Source organism: Lampetra fluviatilis, chromosome 46, assembly GCF_964198595.1.
Source record: "Lampetra fluviatilis chromosome 46, kcLamFluv1.1, whole genome shotgun sequence".
Lineage (NCBI taxonomy): Eukaryota > Metazoa > Chordata > Hyperoartia > Petromyzontiformes > Petromyzontidae > Lampetra > Lampetra fluviatilis.
Window position 1 is genome coordinate 1,121,741 of NC_136320.1, and position 27,860 is coordinate 1,149,600.

Here is a 27,860-nt window from a genome sequence, read left to right on the forward strand (position 1 = left end):
AAGATTTAACCCCGTCTGTTTTGAATGTTATTTACAAATGCACCGTGATTTGTTACACGTTTCTTTCAGGGCAAACAGCGAGCCCTGCGCCCCCCCCCCCCACATCGCTCGCCACGCTCGGCGGTAAATACTGCGGTTGTGGGGAGCGCGGAGGAGCGACGCTCACAACAACAGGCCGAGCCCCGGGTGGCTAAAACGCACCAAGGTGGCACAGCGAGGGGACACTGCACACCTGCGAGTCACCTCTGCGGTGGCTAGGAGATGTCAACTCCCTCGCCCGGTGTGCAGGAGTTCGTGGGTTCGATCCCGACCCTGATGCCTGCTGCTGCATATTTGGAGTTTGCGTGTCTCTCCGTGGGGTCGCGTGGATTTTTCTCCGGGTCCTCGGGTTTTCCCCTCAATTTAGAATCGACGTCGCGCGTTTAGACAATTTGGCTGCTACAAATGTCCACGCGAGGCACTCTCGGTGAGGAGCGATATCACTTGTGGCCAGGTCACGTCTGAAGAAGAGCTATATCGCTCGGCGTGCCCGACCTGGTCAAATAACAAGTTATTAGTCAGTACTGGTAGGAACCTCCTGGTTACACCAGCCCACAGGGGATTATTGTGTCCCTCCGTCCGTCGTGCATCCAAAAATGGGAGGGGTGGGACTGGGTGGAAAGGGGAGGGTGGGGAGGGGCTGGGTGTGGAGGGAAGGGTGGGGCTGGGTGGGGGGTGGGAGGGGTGGGGCTGGGTGGGGAGGGGCTGGGTGGGGGGTGGGAGGGGTGGGGCTGGTTGGGGAGGGGCTGGTCACCCCGTGGTGCCCTTATAAAACTCAACGTTTAACCTACTCACGCCGGCTTGTGCCCGCCCTCACAGTCGGGCATATTTGCGGAATACACCACGCCGCCGTTGACCCTGCAGGCCATTGACCGAGCAACCCGACGTTCCTACCAGCTCCCTCCGCAGGAATGTGTTTAGTTAGATAATAAAAATTTACCTTTTTGGCCTGTGCCGTGACCTCCTGCCACACCGAGCGAGGCCCTTCGACACTTCACGTGTCCTCACCCGTGCACCGAGCTTGGCACGACAAATAGCTTCTTGGCACCACCGTCACTTGAGTGACAAGCATATATGGGCGAGTGCGTGCACGTTTATGGGTGTGCAATTGTGTATCCGAGTGTGTACGCCCAGGTCACTCTTGCAAATGAGTCTCACCCTGGTTAAACAAATAAACGTAACTTGTGTGTGTGTGTGTGTGGGCACATGTGTACGCATGTGCCTGCTTACTCACGCATGCGCGCGTATGGCTGCGTGCGCGCGTGCGTGCGGCGAGTGTAGCGCTCCAAACCCCGGCGACACGAGATCGATTGCCGCTCACGGACTCTACCAGTGACGATTATCTTAACCGGGCCTGGGGCTCCCCTAGGGTGACTCGGCCTCAAATGAATAATACCTGATGCTGTGTTTAAAACATTGTCACTAGGGTGACAAAGGCGGCCGGGCGTGGTGCTGGCCACCCGACCCCTCGTGTGCCGTGCCAGCCCTTCAATTGGCGCTCGCTAACAGCACTTGTCCCAACGGTCTGTTAAGGCTACACGGGGGATCTTTGTCTTTGTGTGCGTGCACACGCAGGTGATTCTCGTCTGCATGCGTGGGCGCGTGTCCCTGTGCAATGACCTTGCTCCCAACAATAAATAAACATTAATAATTTACACCAGCACTGTGCCTTAAATATTTACATTTTGTACAAAAAATCCAACCATTATTTAATTCGTTATTGACACTGTTTGCTCTAAGTATCAACAAAATATAAATGACCACAGTTCCACAGGACCATAAACTATTTACAGTTTTGTTCTGCCGCGGCTAAAAAGACTCCACCATTCTCAGTGCCGCCGGGAAAGAGGGAACTGGCATTCGTAGGGACACACTTCACCCCGTCGTCACGGCGATCTCCCCGTCGTCACGGCGATCTCCCCGTCGTCACGGCGATCTCCCCGTCGTCACGGCGATCTCCCCGTCGTCACGGCGATCTCCCCGTCGTCACGGCGATCTCCCCGTCGTCACGGCGATCTCCCCGTCGTCACGGCGATCTCCCCGTCGTCACGGCGATCTCCCCGTCGTCACGGCGATCTCCCCGTCGTCACGGCGATCTCCCCGTCGTCACGGCGATCCCCCCGTTGTCACGCCGATCTCCTTCACCACGCCGATCCCTGTCACCACGGCGATCCCAGCCGTCGTCATAGCGATGACACGCATCGTCACGACGATACCATCATGATCGGCGACGTTCACCGCTTGTAGAGAGAGATCTGTGAGAAGGTCGAGATGGCGAACGCAGTTCATACACAAGCATGGCAGATACTCCAAACAGTTATTCTAATAATCATGCAGATTATTACCTCACGACAGCCCAAGTGTCAAAACGTTCTCAGTGGGGGTCCTACGACGTCGATCTGGCCGATTGAGAGTTCAAACAGCCGTTCGAGGGGAGGGTGGGTTGGCTCAGCCCATCATCCTTCGCGGGAGGTCAACTAAACCAAGTACCACTTTGTGGATGAAGTCAACAGTGGCTCCTGCTATGGATAGACTCATCACGTGGAATTCCCAGCACTGGCTCTGCAGAGGCTGTACACAGGAGATGATCACCAACGCCTTCTCTCAATGCTAAATTTGAGCAACAGGAGGTAACGCCACGAGACTCGACCGCGACAGAGGAATGTTGGGCCGGCAGCATGAATCCGTGCTGTGCTCTGACGTGGGAGGAAACCGAAGAGCTCAGAAAACCCGGAGAAAATCCACCACACAGGAGTGGGGGGGGGGCGGGGAGGGGGGGGGTGTGACTCACGGGAGACCTGAACCTGAGCTCTTAATGGCCCAAATCGCTCGTGTCGAGGTAGACAACGGAGATTAATTACTCCACTCCAGGAAAGCCACAGCGGTTCTCACCACAGCACTAGCTTTAACAGTCGGGATGTTCGGGTAACTGAATGAATGAGCAGCGCTCCGGCACCGCAGACGTCAACCACCCTGGACACCCTGGCAAATCGGCAAATCGGCAACGCGTCGACGGCCCGCTCGTTGTTGCAGAGGGTCATCGTTCCAAATCCAGCCGCCGCCCCGGATATTACCGCAGTGGTGAGTAACCGTAAATAAAGCTTCGTTCGTGGTGGACGCTCAAGACCCCCGGCGTGGTTCGGCTAAAATTAGGCCCATCGCGTGCCCGGCGTCAGCGTCCAAAGTTGCCAAATTAGAAAAATGCGACACCGCAAATGACTCAATTGGGGTTATACAGGAAGCAATCATCGTCCCCCTACCTGTCGACTAATGCCCATGGTCTCGCAGACTCGCGTAGAGACAGACACTCGCACAGAGACACACACAGATTCACGTAGTCCTCCACTTACGATGGAGATGCGTTACGACGGCCCCATCGTAAGTCAAAAATATCGTAAGTCGAAGATGGCCAAGCCTACCCAGGAGTCTTAAAGAATGGTGATAATTTAGCAAAATAGAGCAATTTACAGTACCGTACTGTATAAACTATATACTGTATGTATTTATTAATTACAATACTGTATTGCACAGTAACATTTAAAGTAAAAAAAACAAGGTAAAGCCTTAGCCCACCGATATGAACTGCAATTTAATAGACAGTTTTTTTCAGGAAACAATCCTATCTGCTACAAAAACTTTTAACATGCATTGAACGTATCGTATCGTGGTAACCCTAAAATGAAATCGCTAAAGATACGTATCATACATGCATTGGAACGTATCGTACGCTGCTGCGTTTGCCTGCCGCGTGAAATTTAAAATATTTTAAGATCGAAATATCGTAACTCGGGGACTATCTGTACATGGACTCACTTCGTGATCATCGCCCCCCTCTACTGGCAGATTCATGCCCTAGGGCACAAAGAGTCCAGACTCCACCTGGACTCTTTGAATTTCTCACCGGGTTACGCAAAATAAAACTTGGGAAAACTTCTAACACTCCCCACCTCCAAACGGGGGTTTCCCACGTGAAATACTTTTAGCAATAAAAAAATGATCGATTCCCCACTTTGCTGGAGCCGTCGTGTACTGCGGACAAATAATAATTATTATAATTTTTGGTTTCAAAACAACCCCAAAAGTACGGGGCGGGCCGTCTTAACATTCCGGAGCGTGTCGTACAATCGGGAGAATATCGCATTACGCATCCGTAGAATTTGTCCCAACACCCCAATGCTTCCGAACCCTCCTGGAAATAATTTTTTTTTTTTATAAATTACGTTCCGCGTCATTAAGAGCTCCCATTGACGACGTCTCCGTTGTGGTGGGTGGGGGGGGGGGTGGTGGTTGCCCGTCTGTAATTACGCCGCTCGCTTGGAACCCGACTTGGATTCGCACGGCATCACCGCTCGGGGCAGACGCCGCGCGCCACCACGGAGCAATTTGCGGTCTGCCACCGGGGGTGGGCGGGCTCGGCGCGTAGATGTTAACGGAACGCTGTGCTGGAACGGAATCAATACATTTTGACGGCAATTTCCATGCAGACCCACGCGACGTAGTGTGTAATAGTAGTTAATAGTTGTGGAACGCACGCTGGATCTGTTGTTATGCTTACTAAGAATAAAATAAAATTTCGTCCGCGTCCATCATCGGGGCCTCCCGGGTCCAATTCTTGACCGCCGTTTTCCAGCAAGGCGCGTTCTTAAGCATTAAAACCGCCACCCACAAAGTGGTTTTCAACTTCTCTGGGTCTCATCAGCAAGTGGAGGGGGTCCTCATTTTCAATCCGCCGTGCGAGAGAGAGCCTCACGAAGTTTCGAAAAACCTCGGGGCGAGACCCAAGCTCACCGAAAAAGAGTCGCGAGAATCGGGGAACGCTTCCCTGGGTAAACAAGCGAAATAAAAACAAATAAAAGACAGCGATCCGATGACCTCAACTCCGTGACCCCGTGACCCCATCACCTCTGCGAGGACGGCACGGTGCTTTGCAGCGGCGAGGCGAGCGCCCTCCTCCTCATCGACCCCGAGACGTCTCCTCCTGCGCACCTCCTCGCAGTAGCGACGGGCCAGCACCATCAGCCACGCCACGTAGTCTGTGCGACACGGAGAGATCCCGCACCGATTATTGTTTTTTTACCCTTTTATCTGGCAACAAAACTGACACCTTTTTTACAAGGAGTCATATTTTGCATAGACCACAATACCTGCGGTCGTAATGCAAACAAAAAACACAACTCTCATAATGTATGCACTGTCCTTGAAGTTGATTGGTCCACACCTGAGACAGCTTTCCTTAGAGCCTAGTCTCACATGGTGTTGGACCAGATAACGCCAAAAGGCGCACAACTCAAAGACAATGCAACCATCAGAGTATGAGAGCTCGGGGTAAGCATTTACACCATTGGTGTCAGTTTTGTTGCCAGATAAAAGGGTAAAAATCCAATCATCATATTTTTTACTGGCAAATGAGGTTCCAATGGAGCTCCCGCACCCTCGCACCACGACCTCTCGCCCAAGCAGCACTCACTGCGTGACCCCCCCCCCCCTCGCCCCACAATTGTTCATCCCAACATTATGGCCAGGAAATCTCAACTCAGCACCTCTCTACCTCTGACCTGCCAACGGTCTGACCCACCCCTCTACTGGACATCCGTGAAAAAGAGATTTAGATCTCATCGGATTCCTCCAGCATAAATACATATTCTGAATCTGATTGATTTCTCACCCCTCGGACAACTCGGAGGAGTCAAATCCACAGCCCCTCACAAATGAAGTCTGACCTCAACGTCTCTCACCTATGACCGCTCACCGAGGACCTCTCACTCCCAAAAAAACATCTCCACTCGTGATGCCACTTGAGTTTGCCACGTGAGCTCCACTCTCTCTCGCCGCCGGTCGGAAACCCGACTCGTGTTGTTTCGGCTGGGCGTTACCTTCCAACCCCCGCCCCCTCTGCCCTCCCACACCCTGCCCCCCCTGCCCTACCCCTCGCCCCACCCCCCCGGCACCCCCGGATCTTTGAAACGCGTGAGCGCGAGTTGCCCCGGCGCTCACCGTGCACCGTCGTGTCGTCGCCGGCCTCCAGCTGACTCCTCAGCCACTCCTCCTGCCGGCCCAGCAGCATGAAGCGCTGCGCCAGCGCGGGCGAGGGCGTGCGCCCCATCTCCAGGTACACCGCCAGCTGCAGGGGGCAGCAGGTGGCACCGGCAGCAGCGGGGGAATCAGCGGCAGCGGCAACAGCGGGGGCAGCAGTGGTGGCAGCGGCAGCAGTGGCATGTGGCAGTGGCAACAGCGGGGGTAGCAGTGGCATCAGTGTCAGGAGCAGTAATGGGAGTATTGGCAGTAGTAGCAGCAGTGGCAGCAGTGGCAGGAGCAGCAGGAGTAGCATTTAGGCTGTCTGCGACGCAGCGAATGCTATGACGCTCACGAAGTTAATATCGTCCGGTTTGCTAAATGATCGCCGTTATCGTGATTATCGTCACCCGTTTTGTTTTAAGAGAACACGTTTTACACACCGACAACATATATATATACACTACACGAAATAGCAAACGCGACATTCAAGTTACAAGTATATATTTGTATCCGCTAAATTCGTGACTTTGCGAAACGTTTACAGGAGTGATGGATGACGATCGTATGGTACGATGTGATTTTTCACAGTTCACTCAATGATCTCATTCTCTCTCGCGCTGCACGCTGGCGTGTGTCGCACGAGCAATGTGTCGGCTGCCAAGCTACAGTGATGACGAAACATATGGCAGGCTTAAAATAGGAATGTTTTGTGTTGTTTGTTTAAACGAGGGAAGGAGTGGCGATGCGAGCCCGAGGAGTCACCTGACTTTCGAGCAGCTTCCGCTCCAGAGCGAGCACCTCCACGCTCGCCACGTCCAGGCTGCATCACAAAGACAAAGATCCCCACGTCCCCGGGGTAGCCTTTGACAGACTGTTGCGGCAAGTGTTGTTAAAGCGAGCACCCGTAACTGGGGACCGGTCACACGAGGTGGGTGGGTGGCCAGCGCCGAGCCTGGCCGCCCGTCTCTCCCCAGGTGTGATGTTTACGCAACGGCGCACCAGGTACTTACTAAAGTCTGAGTCGACTTAGGCGAGGCCCAGAATCGGTTCAGAGAATCGTGACGATTTCGACCGTGATCAGGAATCGAACTCGGGTCGCCGTGTTAGTAGCGCAGTGCACAAACCAATCTGCTACCACTCCCCACATACGTGCACAAGAGATGAAGATCCCCCGTATAGCCTTAACAGACCATTGTGGCAACTGCAGTTAGTGAGCACCTATGAAGGCGGGCACGGCATACAAAGTGGTGAGTGGGCAGCACCACGCCTGGCCGCCTTTCTCTCCCGAGTGGCAATGTTACATATCGCACCAGGTCCTCATTTGAGGATGAATCGACCTAGGGGAGGCCCAGAAAATCGTTTCAGAAAATAGTCACTGGTGTTGGCCGTGAGCAGGAATCGAACTTGGGTTGCTGGGATCGTAGCGCAGCGCACCAACTGCTAAACTACCGCTTCCCACACACGCGCGCACACACACAAACACACGGCATCGAACAAAAGGGTTTAGTAACCATGAGAAACCATTTTTTCCCAGTCCTGACCACCAGAACTGGTTGAACATTACAATAAACAGATGCCCGACAAAATCCCACTTCCACAATGTACATTCCATCATGATCATCGCTTGATATTTATTACCGCGCCTCCCTTGCAGGACACGTGGCAAGCTCGCCCTCTGTGGCACAAGCCGAGTGAAGCAACCAGCATCTGCAATGCGCATGTCCAATACACTGCTGGATGAGGGACCCCCCCCACCTCGACCCACGACCCCACGCCGTCGGGGTCGTGGGGGCTAATCGGCAGCACTTCGCCACGCAGGGTCCGCACGGGTTGAAGGTGGGGGAGCGTAGACGTCGGCGCATAGTGCGGTACAACAACGGCTTTTGCTGCGCCGACCCTTGCTGACTAACGACGTAGCCCCCGCGGCAGGCTACGACCCCCGGCTCACGACTGTGGCGCGTACGTGTGTGTGTGTGTGTGTGCGTCGGTGCGTGTGGTTGGAAAGCCCTACCTGCTGGGATCAATTTCCACGCCCCTGCCGGACAGTATCACCTGCAACACAACACTCAATCTCAGTAAAAGACAGCCCAGCGGCTTTCAACCGCTGTGCCCTTGTTGCCCCCCCCCGTCCCCCACATAGGTGCGGGGGATGGGCAACCTGTGAATGCCCCCCCCACCCCCATCCTCCCATTCAGTGACCCTCGTTGTGAAAACGGCCCCGACATCAAACATCTCACTCGGCCGACGCCAGGACCGCTCTTCGTCACAGAGCAGAGGCCCATGCAGGCTCAGATGCTAAGCAAGGCGAGGCCTAGCGATCGTCACGGGAGACCCTGGCCCTCGCCTACCTTGCCTACCCGACCCGGCTGAAGGTACACGGGACAAAGCAAAGACAACGATCTCCCCGCTGTAGCCGGTGCGGAAGGATGCATGGAGAAAAGCGTTGTGACCTGCAGCGTGGTGAGTGGGTGGGTAAATAGGTGAGCGAGTGGGTGAGGTGGGCGAGTGAATTTGTTGTTGACCTGCTGTGCGGTGGTGGGTGAGATGCAACAGTCAACCAGGTAGACGCGATTCCTCAACACGGGTGGAAAGAATCAACGGGCGAGGCTCACGCGAACGGTCACCGTGGTGGTGGTAGTAGCGGCAGAAGGGCGGTAAGGAGGCGACTGACCTCCGGTGAGCCCGGTGCTACCGGCCACGGCTACGGGAGGAGGTAGTAACGCTCGCGACATTCACCAGGACGGATCTTCGCACGCCTGCGGATTTACTCTTGGCATTCGCTGCCAATTAATTAAACCTCCCTGGACCAATCCCGGCAACAGAAACACAACGCATCCCTTTGGACGCGCCACCCGCTTGGCACGCGAGCGCCGCTCGCTAGCCCCTAGCTCGTTCGCTGCCGCAGCCGTTTGGCCCGGCGCCGGTCACTTTTGGTGGAGGGGCGGAGGGGGGGGGAGGGGGGGGCGGTCGCGCATGCGGCTCCCCACCGCCGGCACAGCTGCCTCCGATTACCGGCAGCCCTCGCGAGCAGCCGCTAATGGCTGTTAAACCGTGCCATACGCCGGGGTTTGGCTCGGCAACGAAACAGACCCCGGGAACCGCGGTTCGGCTCAGCTGTTCCCAGAGACTGTGTCGGGGCGGCGGTGGAGGGGGGGGGGGTTGCGTGTGAGTGAGGGAGCATGCTTTCACTCCGACTTAGCGTTAAAGGGATTTCTGCCGTGGGAAGGAAGCGCGCGCACGTGCACGCACACGCGTTCGATGTAGAGGTTGGAAATTTTATTTTACCGGGAGAAGATGTGGGGGGGTGGGTGGGGCGGGGGCGGGGAAAAACAAGCGAATTGGAACGTTGTTCCCGTTCGCGAGAGGGCTCCGTGTGTTCGTGCGCATTGCACAGCCCCTTGTGTGGCGATCCACTGCTGGATGAGGACCGCACCATGTGGTGCGGGTCGTTGGTGTGGGGAGGGGTGGGGGGGGTTTCGCTTTATCGTGCTTCGTCGTGCCGTCAGCGCGGGCCGCTCAACGAGGAGACAACTGCAACGGTCTTCTGGGTAGTACTCGCCGCCACCGATGTCGGCCGTGGCCGCGGGAACTGAACTCGGGCAGCCGGGTTCGTAGCGGAGGTGGGGGGACGTATATCAGAGGTCGCAAACGGATTTTGATTCCTTACCCGTACCTGGCCGCAGCAGGGTCGCAAATGGGTACCCGTTCCCTACCCGTACCCTACCCGAAATGAGTGACAAACGGTTACTCACCAGTGACTCACGGCCTACCCGTACCCGTACCCGGCCGCACCAGGGTCGCAAACAGGTACCCGTACCCGTACCTGGCCGGATACGGGTAGCCGGGTATCCGGGAGGGTACGGGTATCGGGTACCCGGTTGCGACCTCTGACATATATGGACGCTGTTTCACCGCCCTCTGCAGGCAAGGCAGCGCCGCTGAACCCCACGGCACGGCTTTGTGTGCGGCGACGGCCGCCCATCCGAACACTACCCAGTCTCGACCCAGGCTGCAATTGAGATGCAGCATTATTCAGGAGAGAGAGAGGTCCGACATATGAGAAGGATTACTCCACAAGGCTGTTATTAACGTACCACACCACCTGCGCCTGTGGGCGTGTGTGGGTGTCAATCGGTGTTTGTGTGCATGTGTGCGGGGGAGCGGCATTGCAGCGGTTAGCGCGTTGCGCTCCGAACCCGGCGACCCGAGTTTGATTGCCACTCACGGCCAACACCAGTGACGATTATCTGAAGTGGTCCCCCTAGGTCGACTCAGCCTCAAATGAGTACCTGGTGCAGTGTGTAAACATCGCCACTAGGGAGACAAAGGCAGTCGGGCGTGGTGCTGGCCACCCACCCCCTCGTGTGCTGTGCAGGCCTTCATAGGTGCTCGCTAATAGCACTTGCCCCAACAGTCTGTTAAGGCTATACGGGGGATCTTTGTCTTTGTTTTTGGGGAGCGTTAGCACAGTCGTTAGCGCGCTGCACCTACGAACCTGGCGACCCGAGCATGATTCCCACTCACGTCCTGAGCCCCCACAAGGTCGACTCAGCCTCAAATCAGTACCTGGTACGGTGTGTAAACGTCGCCACTATGGAGACAAAGGCGGTCTGGCGTGGTGCTGGCAACCCACCCCCTCGTGTGTCGCAGCGGCTCACTAACAGCGGCTCACTAACAGCACTTGCCCCAACAGTTTGTTAAAGGCTACACAGGAGACCTTTGCACATGTGTGCACATGCGTGTACGAGTGCACGCGTGTGTGCATGTGTGTGCATGCGTGTGTGTGCGTGTGCACGTACATGCGTGTGCACGGGGTTCAGCTGCAGCCACTCCTCCTCCACCTCCTCCAGGTCCCAGCCGCCCCCCAGGGGTGAACGCGCGCGCACCCGCACGCCCACGGAGCCCGACGCCCCCCGCGACCCCTCCCCCTCCCGGCCCGACCTCCGAAGCTATTCACGCCACGGGGGTCGGGGGTCAGGGTTAGCACAACCTCCTGTGAGTCAGAGGCCGCGATAATTATTGTTATTACTTCGTGGACACGGCTGTTGAAGCCCAGTCCCAAAGGCCTAAATGGTCGTCGGCCAATAACAAGCAGCACTTTGAAAGCTGTAATTCGCAAGAGTTAACACGTTTCCTGAATAGCGCAAGGTTATTATAAGGGCTTGGGAGAAGTGATGACGGGAGGGGATTTTAAAGTGCAGCAGTGCAAGGCAGGAGGCAGAAAGGGATGTGTTGTGACCTCCGGTGTGGTGAGCGATTTGAGCGAGTGAGCGAATGAGCGGGTAAGCGGGTGAGCGGGTGAGCGAGTGAGCGAGTGAGCGGGTGAGCGGGTAAGCGGGTGAGCGGGTGAGCGGGTGAGCGAGCGAGTGAGCGAGTGAGCGGGTGAGCGAGTGAGCGAGTGAGCGGGTGAGCGAATGAGTGGGTGAGCGGGCGAGCGGGTGAGCGGCTGAGCGGGTGAGCGAAGTGAGCGAGTGAGCGGGTGAGCGAATGAGCGGGTGAGCGGGTGAGCGAATGAGCGAATGAGCGATTGAGTGTGTTGCTGTGACCTGCAGTGTGGTCGCTGAACAAGGTGTGGAGGATGAGATGAAAGTCAGTTTCTGGCAGACCGAGTCCTCATCAACGTGGGTGAAGAAATCCACGCTTGAAGTTCACGGGAGCAAGCGAGAGACTGGAGTGACTCGGTAGGTGCTCAATTCTATCAGGTACTATGTGTAGCTGGACACAATAGCAGGGCGGGCCAAAGGCTTGGGCTAGGCTAGCTATGAGAGGGTTAGAACTCAAAGACAGGGATAGCATGGGGCTGTTAAGACAGGGATAGGGCTGGCATAGAACAGGGCTCTTCCCACAACTCACACCGACCAGTTTGGCAAAGTATGGTCAAATATTCTTCCATGACCGAAGCGGCATGGGGGAGGCCTTCATCCAGCAGTGGAGAGCACAAAGGCCTCTTAAATTCTTACCTCCATTGTAAACGCAATGCGAGAGGGAGATTGGGACAGCGCGAGGACGGGGCAAGCCTTAGGATTGGAACGGGGCTAGTTCAGTGTTCGGACAAAGTCCGGATAGATTTATGATGGGGGTTAGGATAGCATAGTGTGGAAATAGGACAACGTTAGGACGGAGATAGAGTTGGGCTCGGACAGGGTTATGTATGGTTGGCCTATGACCGGGCTAGTACAGACATGGGGGGGCAAATGCGCAGTGGCAGCAGCAGCAGTGGCAGCAGCAGTGGCAGCAGCAGTGGCAGCAGCAGCAGCGGCAGCAGCAGTGGCAGCAGCAGCAGTGGCAGCAGCAGTGGCAGCAGCAGCAGTGGCAGCAGCAGCAGTGGCAGCAGCAGCGGAAGCAGCAGCAGTGGCAGCAGCAGTGGAAGCAGCAGCAGTAGCAGCAGCAGTGGCAGCAGCAGTGGAAGCAGCAGTGGAAGCAGCAGCAGCAGTGGCAGCAGCAGTGGCAGCAGCAGCAGCAGCAGCGGCAGCAGCAGCGGCAGCAGCAGTGGCAGCAGCAGTGGCAGCAGCAGTGGCAGCAGCAGTGGCAGCAGCAGTGGCAGCAGCAGCAGTGGCAGCAGCAGCAGCAGCAGCAGCAGTGGCAGCAGCAGCAGTGGCAGCAGCAGTGGAAGCAGCAGCAGCAGCAGCAGTGGCAGCAGCAGCGGCAGCAGCAGTGGCAGCAGCAGTGGCAGCAGCAGTGGAAGCAGCAGCAGTGGCAGCAGCAGTGGAAGCAGCAGCAGAGGAAGTAGCAGTCGAAGCAGCAGCAGCAGTGGCAGCAGCAGCAGCGTTGGCGTCAATGTACCGGTAAGGTCGCCGTCACCTCACAGCGACCGAGCAGAGCGCGAAGCCCCAGCACAGCTTCCCCCAGAGCCCACTCACTTCCCAGTGGGCTGTGCACACACAAAGACAAAGATCCTCCGTATAGCCTCAACAGACTGGTGGGGCAGGCGCTGTTAGCGAGTAGCATCTATGAAGGCCAGAACGGCACACTAGGTTGGTGGGTGGCCAACACCACATCCAAAAAAGACCACACACACACGCATACAACAATCCCCAGTATAGCCTTAACAGATTGTTGGGGCAAGTGCTGTTAGCGAGCAACGATGAAGGCCGGCACAGCACACGAGGGGGTGGGGGTGGCCAGCACCACATCTGGGCAAGACCACACACACATACACACAGAAGCACCGTCAACCAGAAGCCGTTAGTTAACCCCACGCGCCATCTCTGCCCCTTTGACCTCCACCTTCCGACCTCATCCCGACCGCCGCCCTCACCCCTTGTGGAGCAGCAGGAAGGAGATGTCTCCTTGGCGCACGGCGTTGAGGAACCCAAGAGACCCACGCTGCAGAGTGAACTTGAAGCTCTCGTTGAACTCTGCAAAGGACACACGGGTGCACACCGGTTTTCCACTGTGCACCCAAGCTGCGCCGGGGCTTTGCCGAGCCAGCCTGGCACGCGGCTCAGGAAGCTCCCAGTTGTGGTGCCGCGGTGGCGAGATGTTAACCAACTCGCCCGGTATGAAGGAGGTTGTGGGTTCGATCCCGACCCTGACGCCTGTACAATTGGACTTTGCATGTTCTCCCCGTGGTCGCGTGGATCTTTCTCCGGGGATTCTGGTTTTTCCCTCCGCATTTAGAATGCAAGTGGGTTTAGAGTATTTGTCTGCTATACATATTCACGCGATGAGTCACTTCGTTGAGCTATCATTTGTGGCCAGGTCGCTTGTGAAAAAGAGCTACAACATAGCTCACGGGGCCGTACCTGGTCAAATTTTTAAAAAGTTTAGTTTCGTTTTAGTCTTGTTTTTCCACTGCAGAACCCGAGCCTGGTGGTCACCGAAGGGCACGCGCATTCAACGGGTCGAGACGCCAGATTCAAGTGTCTTGAGAAGCCAGATGTACCACGGTTTGGTGGTGGCTCGTTTTGGTGGTGGCTCGGTTTGGTGGTGGCTCGGTTTGGTGGTGGCTCAGTTTGGTGGTGGCTCAGTCTGGTGGTGGCTCGGTCTGGTGGTGGCTCGGTTTGGTGGTGGCTCGGTCTGGTGGTGGCTCGGTTTGGTGGTGGCTCGGCTTGGCAAACAGCCCGTGGAAAACCCGACTGGTGCCAAGGGTCCCGCGGCGACTTCGCTTGGATGTGTCGCGAGAAAAGTGGTCAGAGTAGAATCACGTAAACCAAGTACGACACACGCAGACGCACAAGTGAACCTTGCGAGGGACACGCAGACACGTGAACTCTATCTTGGGACATTAGTTCCAGTATCAAAGTGATGAAACAATAAGAATAGGTTTTACCCTTTCTGGAAACCAGAGAGAAGGCTGAGAGAAGGCTGTATATCTGGTGTTGCAGCTCCTTACTATTAAAATTCCTTCCCTTTATTACTGCTAACCCTACTTCCTCCGTTTATTACTGCTAATCCTACATAATACACGAGCATAATATGACTTTGAGACCCCCCCACCTCCTACGCATTCGACAAGTAATGACTAATCCCATATCTGCATTTTCCATAAATATGCTAAATTCATCTGTTGATATGCAAATTCCTTTGTCAAGGCGCCCTTCCTCCTCTAACCCAGCTTAAATATACGCTGCCAAGCTTGGTGGTGCTCATTCGGACGCTGTCTTTCCGACAGACCTGTTATTCACCTGAGGATGGCTGCTTGCAATGTGGCCGAAACGTCGTGAGAATTGTATTTTATTATGTTTTATTTTTATTATTTTATTATTTCCCTTCTACGTGACTTTACCGAAAGAACCAAGAAGATGGTGAAGGCCAGTTTGAAAGATAATGTTTACATTATCCGAGAATGTTGTTTGCATGTTTTGCCACAAGTATGTGTGTGTGTTTCATGCAGACTTGGTGCCTATTTGGTGTTTGGACATCTTCACACCTCCTGTTTAATGCCAGAAAGGCTAAAACCTATTCTTATTGTTTCATTAACATGAACTCTATTTGCAACAAGCAAGACACAGACACACCAGCTATGCAAAGGACACACAGACACACGCGTGAAATTCTGAAAGCGACGAGACACATGAACTCTGTTTGCGGCGCGCAGACACAGACAAACTCTACTCCTGATAATTGCTAATTGTTTTTTTACCCTTTTATCTGGCAACAAAACTGACACCTTTTTTACAAGGAGTCATGTTTGCATAGACCACAATACCTGCAGTCATAATGCAAACAAAAACCATAACTCTGATAATGTATGCACTGTCCTTGAAGTTGATTGGTCCACACCCGAGACAGCTTTCCTTAGAGCCTAGTCTCACATGGGTTGGACCAGATGACGCCAAAAGGCGCACAACTCAAAGACAATGCACCATCAGAGTATGAGAGCTCGGGGAAGCATTTACACCATTGGTAGCTCATTTGCCAGTAGCAAAATATGATACAATTTTTTTTACCATTTTACTACTACTCCTATTCTTGGTTCTTTCGGTAAAGTCACGTAGAAGGGAAAATAATAAAATAATAATAAATATTATAAAAATATTTTTTTAAATGCTCACGACGTTTCGACTGCAATACAAGCAATCGTCATCAGGTGTCAAAGATTTTGTATTATTTTATATTTTCATTATTTTATTATTTCCCTTCGACTGCAACACAAATATTTTGTATTCTTTTATATTTTCATTACTTTATTATTTCCCTTCTACGTGACTTTACCGAAAAAACCAGAAATATGAATCCCTGCAGTCATGAAACTTTAAATCAAAATGTAAACTCTACTCCGGCAAGACACGCACGGAGGTCACCCACAGACGACAGACAGACCTCAAACCCAGCAGCAGAGAGGGGGGGGGGGTGGCGACTGACCTGGGCACGTGCCACTCTGCGTGCCCGTCTTCTCCCTCTGGGACGCCTTCTGCATCCAAAGAAAACATTCGCGAGCGTCACCGGGTTAAGCTCATTCCTTTCGACGTCCTTCGCCGGCAACTCGAGATTGTTACTCTTAGGTTTTTTTTCGGTGAAGTCACGTAGGTGAACATAATAGAAAAAATAATAGAAATTCAATTAAATTTCGATTTAAAGCTTTCGTGACTGCAGGGATTCATCTTCTTGGTTCTTTCGGTAAAGTCACGTAGACGCTGTCTTTCCGACAGACCTTTTTTCACCTGAGGACGGCTGCTTGCGTTGTGGCCGAAACGTCGTGAGAATTATTTTATTATGTTTAATTTTTATTACTTTATTATTTCCCTTCTACGTGACTTTACCGAAAGAACCAAGAAGAGAAATAAAATAATAAATCACGACGTTTCGGAGGCAACACAAGTCTCCGTCATCAGGTGGGACCGTCACAGCTAAATTTACTGTATCAAGTGAGTGAAGCTTCAAATCTAGAACTTGAGATTGGCGCGGTTGGCTACGTACGGCACAAAAGAATTTCAACAAACGTACGTACAGGCTGCCGCCAACCTCTTCACGTTTTTCCAACTAAAGCAGAGGTCGCAACCGGGTACCCGATACCCGTACCCTACCCGATACCCGGCTACCCGTACCCGGCCGGGTACGGGTACGGGTAACCGTTTGCGACCCTGGTGCGGCCGGGTACGGGTTCGGGTAAGGAATCAAAACCCGTTTGCGACCTCTGAACTAAAGGCTCGGATTCGCTGTCGCACTAGCGCCGTCCACCTGCCTGCAACAGGGGGTCAAGATAAAGCTCGCGAAGATGATCCAAACACGTCGGGCGCTGGCGGCTGCACGTGGCGGCTTGGTGAAGGTGGCAGCGAGGGCTGGTGGATCACCACACAAATGTTATTGCGAAACTCCCTTCCCGTGGACGTCGAGGGGGAAGCCGTACGCTGGCTCGCAAAGAGAAGGCGGTACAGCAAGTGGACTTATCGCCCTGTTTATTCCATCTATACGGGGATAGAGCGTTGCCCCCCTCCCCCCCGCCCTCCTCGCGCAAGGTGCGGGTTTTCTGCGGGTGCTCTGGTTTCGTCCCCACATGAATAACAAACACAACTCGCCATTAATTGGCCGAAAACATCAACAACAAAAAACAATTAAGCAGCAGCAGCAGCAGGACCCTGCTGAAAAAGAGTCTTACGACTCCAGCGTGGCTTTCCTGGATAAGTTAATATTTTATTTATTTTTAACGAGAATGACGCTGGGCTTGGTGAGCGGTATGCACTAGGTATTGGGTCCGACCTCGAAGCCGACGCGTGCTGTATATTGAAAGTTTGCATGTCGCGTGGATTTTTCTCCGGGTCCTCCGGTTTTTCCCTCCACATTTAGAATCGACATCGCGCGTTCAGAGTGTTTGGCTGCTAGAAAAATGTCCACTTCGTTGAGCTATCATTAGCGGCCAGGTCACTTTTGAAAAATAAGCTAATAGCTTCGTGGGCCTTACCGAGTAACATTTTTTGAATTGTTCAGTTTTCGTTAAGTCTGGGTGTCGGCACTCACCGGGCATGGCAGGGGCACCTCGATTTTTACGAATGCGTGCAGTCCATGCTTCGCCACACCTGGTTGCACACGTGGTATGGGGGGGGAGTGACAATGAGCACACACACACACACAGTGTACACACGCAATACGCGGGGCATGGCAACACGCGTCGACAAGACGCAACGACACGAGTGATGACACGCCACGCAGGACGACGACGCGTGGCAATCGGTACAGAGTGTTCGACACCCGCACAATACGAAGCGGATCGCCACGGTGAGAACACTCATTGCCTACAGCGTAACGACACGCAATCTTAACGACGCGCAATCGGTAAAGAGTTAGAGGAGGATTCAACGTGCGTGATAACACAAGGGAAAATGGACAGCGAGACACAACACACGGTGACACAATACTCATCGGAAAAACATAATCATCATTTACATTTACAAGGCGCAATTCATCCAGGGATCTCAGTGCACCACGCACGAAGTTAAGAAATATACTTTGATTGAAAGCTTTCGTGACTGCAGGGATTCATACTCTTGGTTCTTTCGGTAAAGTCACGTAGAAGGGAAACAATAAAATAATAAAAATATAAAACAATAATTTTCTTGCTGTGTTTTTCACACCTGATGATGATTGCTTGTGTTGCAGTCGAAACGTCGTGAGAATTTTATTGTTTTATATTTTTATTCTTTTATTGTTTCCCTTCTACGTGACTTGACCGAAAGAACCAAGAATTAAGAAATATAATCAATACAAAGTCCGGAGACCACTGGGTCATACGTGGGAAGTGTCGGGCAGGCGAAACAGATGAGTCTTTAGAGAAGACCTAAGCATGGCAAGTGACCTCGCCTAAATTAAGAGTTATATGTCATCACAAAACGTCAGTAAAATACGCGTTTATAATCTACAGTTCACCATCATCATCATCATCATTCGGGGCGTGAAAAAAATCACTGCCGGATTAAGGCTGTGCCCCCAAGCAGTCATCTCTCATAACCTCGCGAAGTAATAATCCGCCTAGCACCCGCAACGAGCCAATTTCATTGCTCCACCTCCGCAGTAGAAGTCCTCTCTGTCTCTCTCTGGGCGTGTACTGGCACTTGGTTGCTACTCAGTCTTCAACTCCCGGCAAACTCGCCCCCTTCTGGCGGCGTGTCCCGTCTCGAACTTTGCTCACGTTCTCAGCTCCACGAGTTGCGTCTTCCCGTCTCTCAGCGCAATTGCAAGCATGTGTAGTGACGTAGAATTGGTCACTAAGTAGAACAGCGCCGGCTGCTGGCTGGGAAGGGGATCTGCAGCTTGTAGCAGCCCTGACTGACAGCAGGCCACGTGATAGACCAGAGAGGGATCTAGGGGAAAGGTTACGGAAGGGACACGTCGAGAACCCGTTGGTAGATTCCAGAAGGGGGCGTGGCCAGGGGCGGAGCCAGGCCACGCTGACAGTATAAGAGGGGCCCGCCCCCCGGGAGGGGACCTCGGGGCTGTCGTTTGGAATGGGACTCCCATCGTCGTTGCTGCTGAAGATCGTCGCCATCGTCGCTGTCGTCTCCACTTGACATTGCGCTGCTAGGCGTAGTTGGCTTAGTTCAGCGCCATCAGTGTCAGACGACTAGCGTTGTGTGTCGGCTGGCAACCAGTGTAGAGTTGTGTATAAGTGAGAGACAGAGAGTGTTTAACAGTGTAGGGTGTGTATAAAGTGTACAAAGTGTGCTCGTTGTATAAATAAATAACTGCCTCCAAGTCAGTCACTACACATGCATCCCAGCCATTCCTTTTTTGTGTGGGTCGTGGGTCACCAGGTGTACGGTGGGAGCACGGCGCTGTGAACCCGGCGACCCGAGTTCTATTCCCGCTCAATGCCAACACCGCCAGTGACGATTATATGAATCGGTCTTGGCTCTCTTCTAGGTCGACTCAGTCTCAAATGAGTACCTGGTACGGTATGTAAAATCATCACCGCTAGGGAGACAAAGGCGGCCGGGCGTGGTGGTGGCCACCCACCACCTCGTGTGTCGTGCCGACTTTCAAGGGTGCTCGCTAACAGCACTTGCCCCGCCAGTCTGTTAAGGTTATACGGGGGATCTTTGTCTTTGGTAGACAGGCAAGCCCCGCACGCCTGCGTCATCGCGTCCTCACCTGGAGTGGAGGGGGGGCAAAGGTCGTGACCCCGGAACACGGTCACAAGGAGGTCACCAGCAGCTAGGTCAGGGTTGACCCTACGCACGGGGGGGGGGGGGGGGGGGGTCACATGTTATACCTTGTGGCACACACCAACATACGGATGCACACTTACGTGTACGAAGACAAAGAGGGCACAGGTAACCTGCAAGAGGCTGCTGGGGCAAGTGCTGTTGGTGAGCACGAGGGAGGGTGATGTGGCAAGGAACAAGCATGACCACCTTTGTTCTCCCCCCACTGCCAATATTTACACACACCACAGGAGGTACTCATTTCAGGTTGAGTTAGGCAACGTTGGGCCTTGCCAATCCGAGCTGGAAAAATATTTGAATAAAAAATTTGAGGGACATCCGAGGAACTTTAATTTGTTAGCTCCAAAGAGCTTTTATCAGTTGGTAAGCTGACACTTTGAAAAGCTCACATTTGCATCTTTTGGGACACATATAGTTTTAAAGCATACATAGTTAGGTTTTATTCACGTTGATAACTCGCTTAAAAGTTTTGACATTACAAGTCAAATCTCGAACCCGTGACATCAGTCTATTGATTCGGTGACTATCTTCAACTCAGGCCAAAAAATCAGGCTTCAGGCTAAAAATCTGGCTTGGCAACAGCAATTTTCATAATCAGTGGGGGTCAAAAGAGCCCCTAAAAACATCTGTTGCCAGCTTGTTACACGATCTGCCCCTTGCATCAATTTCCAGGCCCTTGATAGAAAATTACTGCCGAGACTGCACGGGCCTCTCTACGAGTCTACGTGCATCCAATTATGACTGCGGTAAAGTGTGAACGCCATCGCTCCCATCATCACCGACAAAGATCCCACGTGTAGCCTACAACTGTCTATTGGGGCAAGTGCTGTTAGCAAGAACCTATGAAGGCCGGCACTACACACGAGAAGGTGGGTTGCCAGTGGCGATGTTTAAACACCGCACTAAATACTCGTTCAAGGCTGAGTCGACCGCCCAGGAAAGGTTTAGATAATTGTCACTAGTGTTGGTGGCCACGAGCGGGAATCGAACTCAGGACTCCGGGTTCCAAGCGCAGTGCACGTGCTAACCACTGGACTAACGTTCCCCACACAAACACACACATACTTTTGTGGGAGGTACAAACGCAATCCATCTGGCTGACCCAGACACCGTTAAATGGCTTTCCAAACTCAACAGGCAGCAAACAGCTCGGTCCGCTGCCTTTCAAATGCCGTCGGAAGGAAGGAAATAACGTAAAAGGTTCAACGTTGTTGTGGGCGCCATTTGCTGCGTGGAGTTTGCACCAGCCTCAAACGCTACAGCTGCACGGAGCGCCAAACCACAGCTGGGTTGCTGGTAAATGATAGACAAACAGTAATTTTGCGTTTGCGGCGCGGTAACCACATCTGTGAGCTCACGTCAGCCGCCTTTTCTTTCTTGCCGTTCGTCTGTCCTGGCCGTTAACATCCCACTGCTGGGAAAATTCCTTGCCTGAATGTCTTCTACTCTTAAACATTTCTCGTCATCTCCATTCAAATCTTCTCATCTCGTGCCACTATTTCAGTTTTTTTTTCTACCTCCCTTCCTCCATGCCTCCCTCCGTGGGCCTCCGTTCCGTCGTTAACTATATTCCGTCTGCCATCCGATCTCCGAAACTGGGCGTGTTGCACGACTCAATTTTTGTATTCACATTATGTAAATTGAATCGGTGAAAACGTGCTTTTTAACTCTCAAATATTTGGTTGTAATTTTGTACCGCCCAGCAATCCTCAATATCGTGTTTCAGCCACTAGACAACATGCCGCCAGCCAGTCGGCGGGTCAGTCACGCAGAACTCGTGTGTATTGGTGGGTGGCTGAGCGCTGTGTGTGGTGTATATTGGTGGGTGGCTGAGCGTTGTGTGTGGTGTGTATTGGTGGGTGGCTGAGCGCTGTGTGTGGTGTATATTGGTGGGTGGCTGAGCGTTGTGTGTGGTGTGTATTGGTGGGTGGCTGAGCGCTGTGTGTGGTGTGTATTGGTGGGTGGCTGAGCGTTGTGTGTGGTGTGTATTAGTGGGTGGCTGAGCGTTGTGTGTGGTGTGTATTGGTGGGTGGCTGAGCGCTGTGTGTGGTGTGTATTAGTGGGTGGCTGAGCGTTGTGTGTGATGTGTATTGGTGGGTGGCTGAGCGCTGTGTGTGGTGTATATTGGTGGGTGGCTGAGCGTTGTGTGTGGTGTGTATTGGTGGGTGGCTGAGCGTTGTGTGGTGTATATTGGTGGGTGGCTGAGCGTTGTGTGTGGTGTGTATTGGTGGGTGGCTGAGCGTTGTGTGTGGTGTGTATTAGTGGGTGGCTGAGCGTTGTGTGTGGTGTGTATTGGTGGTTGGCTGAGCGTTGTGTGTGGTGTATATTGGTGGGTGGCTGAGCGTTGTGTGTGGTGTGTATTGGTGGGTGGCTGAAAGTTGTGTGTGGTGTGTATTGGTGGGTGGCTGAGCGTTGTGTGTGGTGTGTATTAGTGGGTGGCTGAGCGTTGTGTGTGGTGTGTATTGGTGGGTGGCTGAGCGTTGTGTGTGGTGTGTATTGGTGGGTGGCTGTGCGTTGTGTGTGGTGTGTATTAGTGGGTGGCTGAGCGTTGTGTGTGGTGTGTATTGGTGGGTGGCTGAGCGTTGTGTGTGGTGTGTATTAGTGGGTGGCTGAGCGTTGTATTATGTGGCTGGTGGCTGGGAGTTGTGGAGTGTGGTGGTGCGTGTTGGTGGGTGGCTGGGAGTTGTGGAGTGTGGTGGTGCGTGTTGGTGGGTGGCTGAGAGTTGTGGAGTGTGGTGGTGCGTGTTGGTGGATGACTGGGAGTTGTGGAGTGTGGTGGTGCGTGTTGGTGGGTGGCTGAGAGTTGTGGAGTGTGGTGGTGCGTGTTGGTGGATGACTGGGAGTTGTGGAGTGTGGTGGTGCGTGTTGGTGGGTGGCTGAGAGTTGTGGAGTGTGGTGGTGCGTATTGGCGGGCGGCTGGGAGTTGTGGAGTGTGGTGGTGCGTATTGGCGGGCGGCTGGGAGTTGTGGAGTGTGGTGGTGCGTGTTGGTGGGTGGCTGGGAGTTGTGGAGTGTGGTGGTGCGTGTTGGTGGGTGGCTGAGAGTTGTGGAGTGTGGTGGTGCGTGTTGGTGGGTGGCTGAGAGTTGTGGAGTGTGGTGGTGCGTGTTGGTGGATGACTGGGAGTTGTGGAGTGTGGTGGTGCGTGTTGGTGGGTGGCTGGGAATTGTGGAGTGTGGTGGTGCGTGTTGGTGGGTGGCTGGGTGTTGTGGAGTGAGGTGGTGCGTGTTGGTGGGTGGCTGAGAGTTGTGGAGTGTGGTGGTGCGTATTGGCGGGCGGCTGGGAGTTGTGGAGTGTGGTGGTGCGTATTGGCGGGCGGCTGGGAGTTGTGGAGTGTGGTGGTGCGTATTGGCGGGCGGCTGGGAGTTGTGGAGTGTGGTGGTGCGTGTTGGTGGGTGGCTGGGTGTTGTGGAGTGAGGTGGTGCGTGTTGGTGGGTGGCTGGATGTTGTGGGGTGTTGTGGCGTGTGTTGGTGGGGAGGCTGGATGTTGCGGGTGTTTCTTCGGGTATGTGCGGTACCTGGGCACGTGCAGAGTCTCGCGCGTGAGGGTGTGTGTGGGGGGCGGTGCCCCCTGCCTCTGCGCCATCTCCAGTAGCACCTGCAGCCGCGTTGCTTGTTCAGCCATCTCCTCAAACCTACGATACAACAAAGATCGCCCCGGACAGCCTTTACAGACTGTTAAGGCCAACACGGCGCACGAGGGGGTGGCGTGTCCAAAACCTCTCTCCGCTACCTTCGTTTCCACCAATGCGTATGTTTACCCATCGCACAAGGTACTCATTTAAGGCGGAGTCGACCTGGGAGGGACTCAGGACCGCTTCAGATATTCGTCACCGATTGCTAGCAGTGAGTATCGAACATGGGTCGCGGGGTTGGAGCACAGCACGCGCTAAGCATGCGCCACCGCTCCCCACGTATATTAACGCACACAGTCACAACAACAAAGTCACAACAAGAACCACCACCGCTGCCACTAAGTGGCAGTGGCGTCACCAAGGCGCTTGTGCCAGACGAGGTACACCTTGAGGCGCACACACAAAGATCCCCCTTATAGCCTTAACAGACTGTTGGGGCACCAATGAAGGTTGGCACGGTACACGAGGGGGTGGGTGGCCAGCACCAAGTCCGACCGCCTTTGTCTCCCCAGCGGCGATGCTTACACACCACACCAGGTACTCATATGAGGCTGAGTCGACCTAGGGGAGGCCCATGACCGGTTCAGAAAATCGTCACCGGTGTTCGCCGTGAGCAGGAATCGAACTCCGGTCGCCAGGTTCGTAGCGCAGCGCACACACACACAGTCACACACACACAGTCACACACACACAGTCACACACACACAGTCACACACACACAGTCACACACACACAGTCACACACACACAGTCACACACACACGGACTCACCTGGCGGCCTCAGTGCTGTGCTCAACCTGCGAGCAACGCCCCGAATATTCCCGGCATTTCTGTGGAACCAGAGGCATAAACTTAGTAACTCCTACTGCAATGAAATCTACGTGGGGGGGGGGGATGCAAGTTTGAGTGGGTAGTGGTACAGGTCATAGTGCAGCTGTGCAGAGGTGGTGCAGATGTGAGCAGATGGTAGTACGGGTGGTGGTACAGGTGGTGGTACAGGTGGTGGTACAGGTGTGAGTAGATGGTGGTACAGGTGGTGGAACAGGTGTGAGTAGATGGTGGTACAGGTGGTGGTACAGGTGATAGTGCAGGTGTGGGGTGGAAGTGCAGGTGTGAGTGGGTGGTGGTACAGGTGTGTAGTGCATCAGCCAGTCATCTCAGTCAGTCGACCCGTGGCACCTGGGTCTGCCCCGTGACCTCCTGCCAGCGGGCGTTCGACACTTCACGTGGCCGCAAGGTGCACATAGCCTGGCACAAGCGTCGTGGTGACGTCACCAACACTTTGTGGCGAATGGCGGTTGTCGTGGCTGTTGGTGGTAGTGCAGGTGAGTGTGGGTGGTGGTAGTGGTTCAAATGTGAGTGGGTGGTGCTGATGCAGATGGCTGCGGTCCAGGTGCGAGTGGGCAAAGGTGAAAGTGGTGGGCCACAGTTTCTTTCACAAATCGGGGAGCAGTGGTGGGAGCGGGAGCCCTCACCTTTCCCTGCTCGCCCAGTCGCTCCGCGAGCCACGCGTACTCCTCCTGCGACCGTTTCGACAGGGCGCACCCTGTCGGCTCCTTTGCCCCACGGACCCCCTCCGCCCCCCGGGTCCCCTTGACCCCTCGATGAGGCCCCTTCGCTCCAGACCCCGGTGTGACCACACTGCAGGTGTGGCTGTGGCTGCCGTCGGGATGCACTTGCCTCGTCCGTCTCGGTCGGAACGGGTCCCACTTCTCCAAACTCGGTTTTTGCAAACTCGGCCTTTCTTGCCTCTGCACGGTCGTGTGATTCGGGCTGTCGGCCCTTTCCTTGGCTGCCCTCTGAGTTTTGTCAACGGGGCTGTCCGTAGACCGGTCCCTGTTATGCACTGGTTTGTACAGACTTTCTTTATTCACGTCTTTATGATGTACCGGCTTATACAGAATTTCTTTATGGTGTACTGGCTTGTCTACACTTTCCTTATACCGGTCCTTATGATATACCGATCTGTCCATATTCTTCTTGTACCGGTCCTTATGATATACTGGCTTGTACAGCATTTCCTTATTCTGGTTCTTATCGTACACTGGTTTTGGGACACTCTCCTTATTCTGTATTGCCATGTGCACACTCTCCTTATGCCTGTCCTTGCTATACACTGGCTTATACACACTTTCCTTGTGTCGCTCCTTGTCATCCGCTGGCCTGTAAGCACTTTCTTTATACCTGTCCTTATTGTATTCTGGTTTCTGTAGACCCTCCTTGTGCCCGTCCTTGTAATGCACTAGCTCACGCAGACCCTCCTTGTACCGGCGGTCACGGTTCTCCACTGCTTTCTGCAGGCTGTGTCCGTGTTGGTGCTTGTGCGGCGCTGCCGGGACAAGCCGACGAGCGTCAGGGTCTTGCTGCGCTCGCTCGCTGCTGGGAAGATGTCGCTGCACGCCACACCCAATGCCACATCACGCACCCTGACGCAGCTCCTCAACGTAACGCCTCAACGCAACACTTTTTAACACATGCCGAACGTACTCTCTCAAGTGCACATGTCAGCGCATGTCTACTGCACACCCCGACACACGCGGCCTAGCGGCAGCGCGTTCACCGCTCGTTGCAGATGTTCACAGTTCGAATCCAGCGGCCACCATGATTAATACTACAGTGAGTAATAACCGCAGTAATAATAAAACTACGTGCCGTCTGCTTCGCTCAGAGTGGACGTTAAAGATCCCCTGAAGTCACTCGCAAGAGTAGGCCAAGGTTAAGTGTGAATGTAATTGTGCCATGTAATTGGTCTCGTTTTTTTTACACCTGTAATTGTGGAATGCTGTGAGGTTGGCTGCCAGCCAAGATCACCCCTTGAAAATGCATCTTTTAGCTCGATGGGCTTTACTCGAGAAACAGCTCGAGAAATACTTCTGATTGTGTGTGCTGGCGTCCGCATTTTACAAATTCAAAAATTACACAACAAATTACTCAATTGGGATCACACACAGCAGCAATCATCCATGCCTGTCGGCAGGCTAATGACAAATGAGACTATCCAGATCCCTTCAGTTAACTGGAAAGGTGTCTAAATGCGCATCGCAGACATGACGTGAAGCCATTGCACACAACACGTACAAAGAGAAAAACGTTACCCCTTACGCGCACGTTTAAAGAATACAACATTAATCTACGCATCATTATTATCGGGATAACTTCAGCCAAGAACGTCTGGGTCGGCAAGCCAGAGCATATTTCCGCACCTGGCACGCAAAATTTATCGTGCCAGAGATGCTTCAATCATCATTTTGCATTTCTTAAATTATTACATTACATCAGAACTCTCGTTATGGCTGTGGTTACTGATCGAATGCCTCCAGCCTACCAGTGAGACCAAAACAACATGTCGCAATCGGCACACCACATCTATTATACCTATACAGGTAGTCCCCGACTTACGATGATCCGACTTACAATATTTCGATCTTACGATGGCGATATCGATGACAAAATTGTAGGTAGGCCAAAAATTTACCTTGTTTTTTACTTTAAATTTTACTGTGCAATACAGTATTGTAATTAATAAATACATACAGTATATAGTTTATACAGTACGGTACTGTAAATTGCTTTGTTTTGCTAAATTATCACCAATCTTTAAGACTTCTGGGGAGGCTAGGCCATCTTCGACTTACAATATTTTCGACTTACGATGGGGTCGTCGTAACGCATCTCCGTCGTAAGTCGGGGACTACCTATACTCTTTGGTTCTTTCGGTGAAGTTACTACGGCTGTGGCTGCTAGTCAAATGCCTGCTCGAAGTCCACCAGCAACTGAGAAAACATTCAGGGAGAAACTGAGAACCCGTTACGTCGTTGACCTACGTGTGAATGTGTCATTTACAAAAGCCTCCGCACATCTTTTTGTGACATTCCCTGAACAAATCTCACCGAACTACTCATTCGCACTGCATTTCTTTGCAACGCGAAAATAAAAGGCTGACATTCCCCGGGTAACGTCAATACTTTGGAGGAAGGAGTGGGGACAGAAAGGCGCTTTTTGTGATTCATTTCATTTATATGTTCTTGTGCATCACTGCCAAAGCAGTCCCGTAAACATCACTTGTTCACGAGTCAATTTACCGCACTTGGGCGACGTCATTCTTGTGTAGGTGGCGCGCGGTCTGACTGAAAGGAAACGCAAACCTATGACACCAAAGACGAGCTATGTATGACCCATTGACCCCAGCTGGCTGGATTGTCTTGGGTCTTGCTTAATAAGACTAGTGTGTGGCCACTGTCGAAATTGGCACGCTGGCTTGGCACACCGATTTGGCAGGCATGCTAGTGGGCACGTCACCCCTACTCGCACGTGACCGTGGTGGTGCCCACCAAACAGACGTCCACATTGTGGAGGACGGTCTCTTCTGGTGCTGGCTAAAAGGTGGAATGCAAAGGTTGACTGAACTCGGTCGAATGGTCGGATGATTTCGACATCGACCTGAGACGGTAAACGCTATAAAGACCTACGGCGGAAAACATGTTGGCAACCTCACAGCTAAATTTAGCAATCACCTTAATAACACAGTGGTGCAATGGTTCTCACACTGCACTATGTACCCAGTAACCTCAATT

At 53.3% G+C, this 27,860-nt stretch overlaps 1 protein-coding gene across 1 annotated transcript; it reads right to left on the minus strand.

The window, feature by feature from the left end:
• Positions 1-763: 763 nt before the first annotated feature.
• LOC144947575 (coiled-coil and C2 domain-containing protein 1A-like) lies at positions 764-27,568 on the minus strand. Its single transcript, XM_078876788.1, has 16 exons — positions 27,554-27,568; positions 25,471-25,679; positions 24,762-25,104; positions 24,058-24,116; positions 23,171-23,287; positions 19,582-19,661; positions 17,455-17,513; positions 15,862-15,910; positions 13,313-13,412; positions 12,838-12,925; positions 10,854-11,003; positions 8,066-8,106; positions 6,817-6,874; positions 6,034-6,160; positions 4,942-5,072; positions 764-2,294 (listed from the first exon to the last, which is right to left on the minus strand). Exons 1-16 carry the CDS (start codon positions 27,566-27,568, stop codon positions 2,274-2,276), a joined length of 1,647 nt encoding a protein of 548 aa, XP_078732914.1. The 3' UTR covers positions 764-2,273.
• Positions 27,569-27,860: the final 292 nt, after the last annotated feature.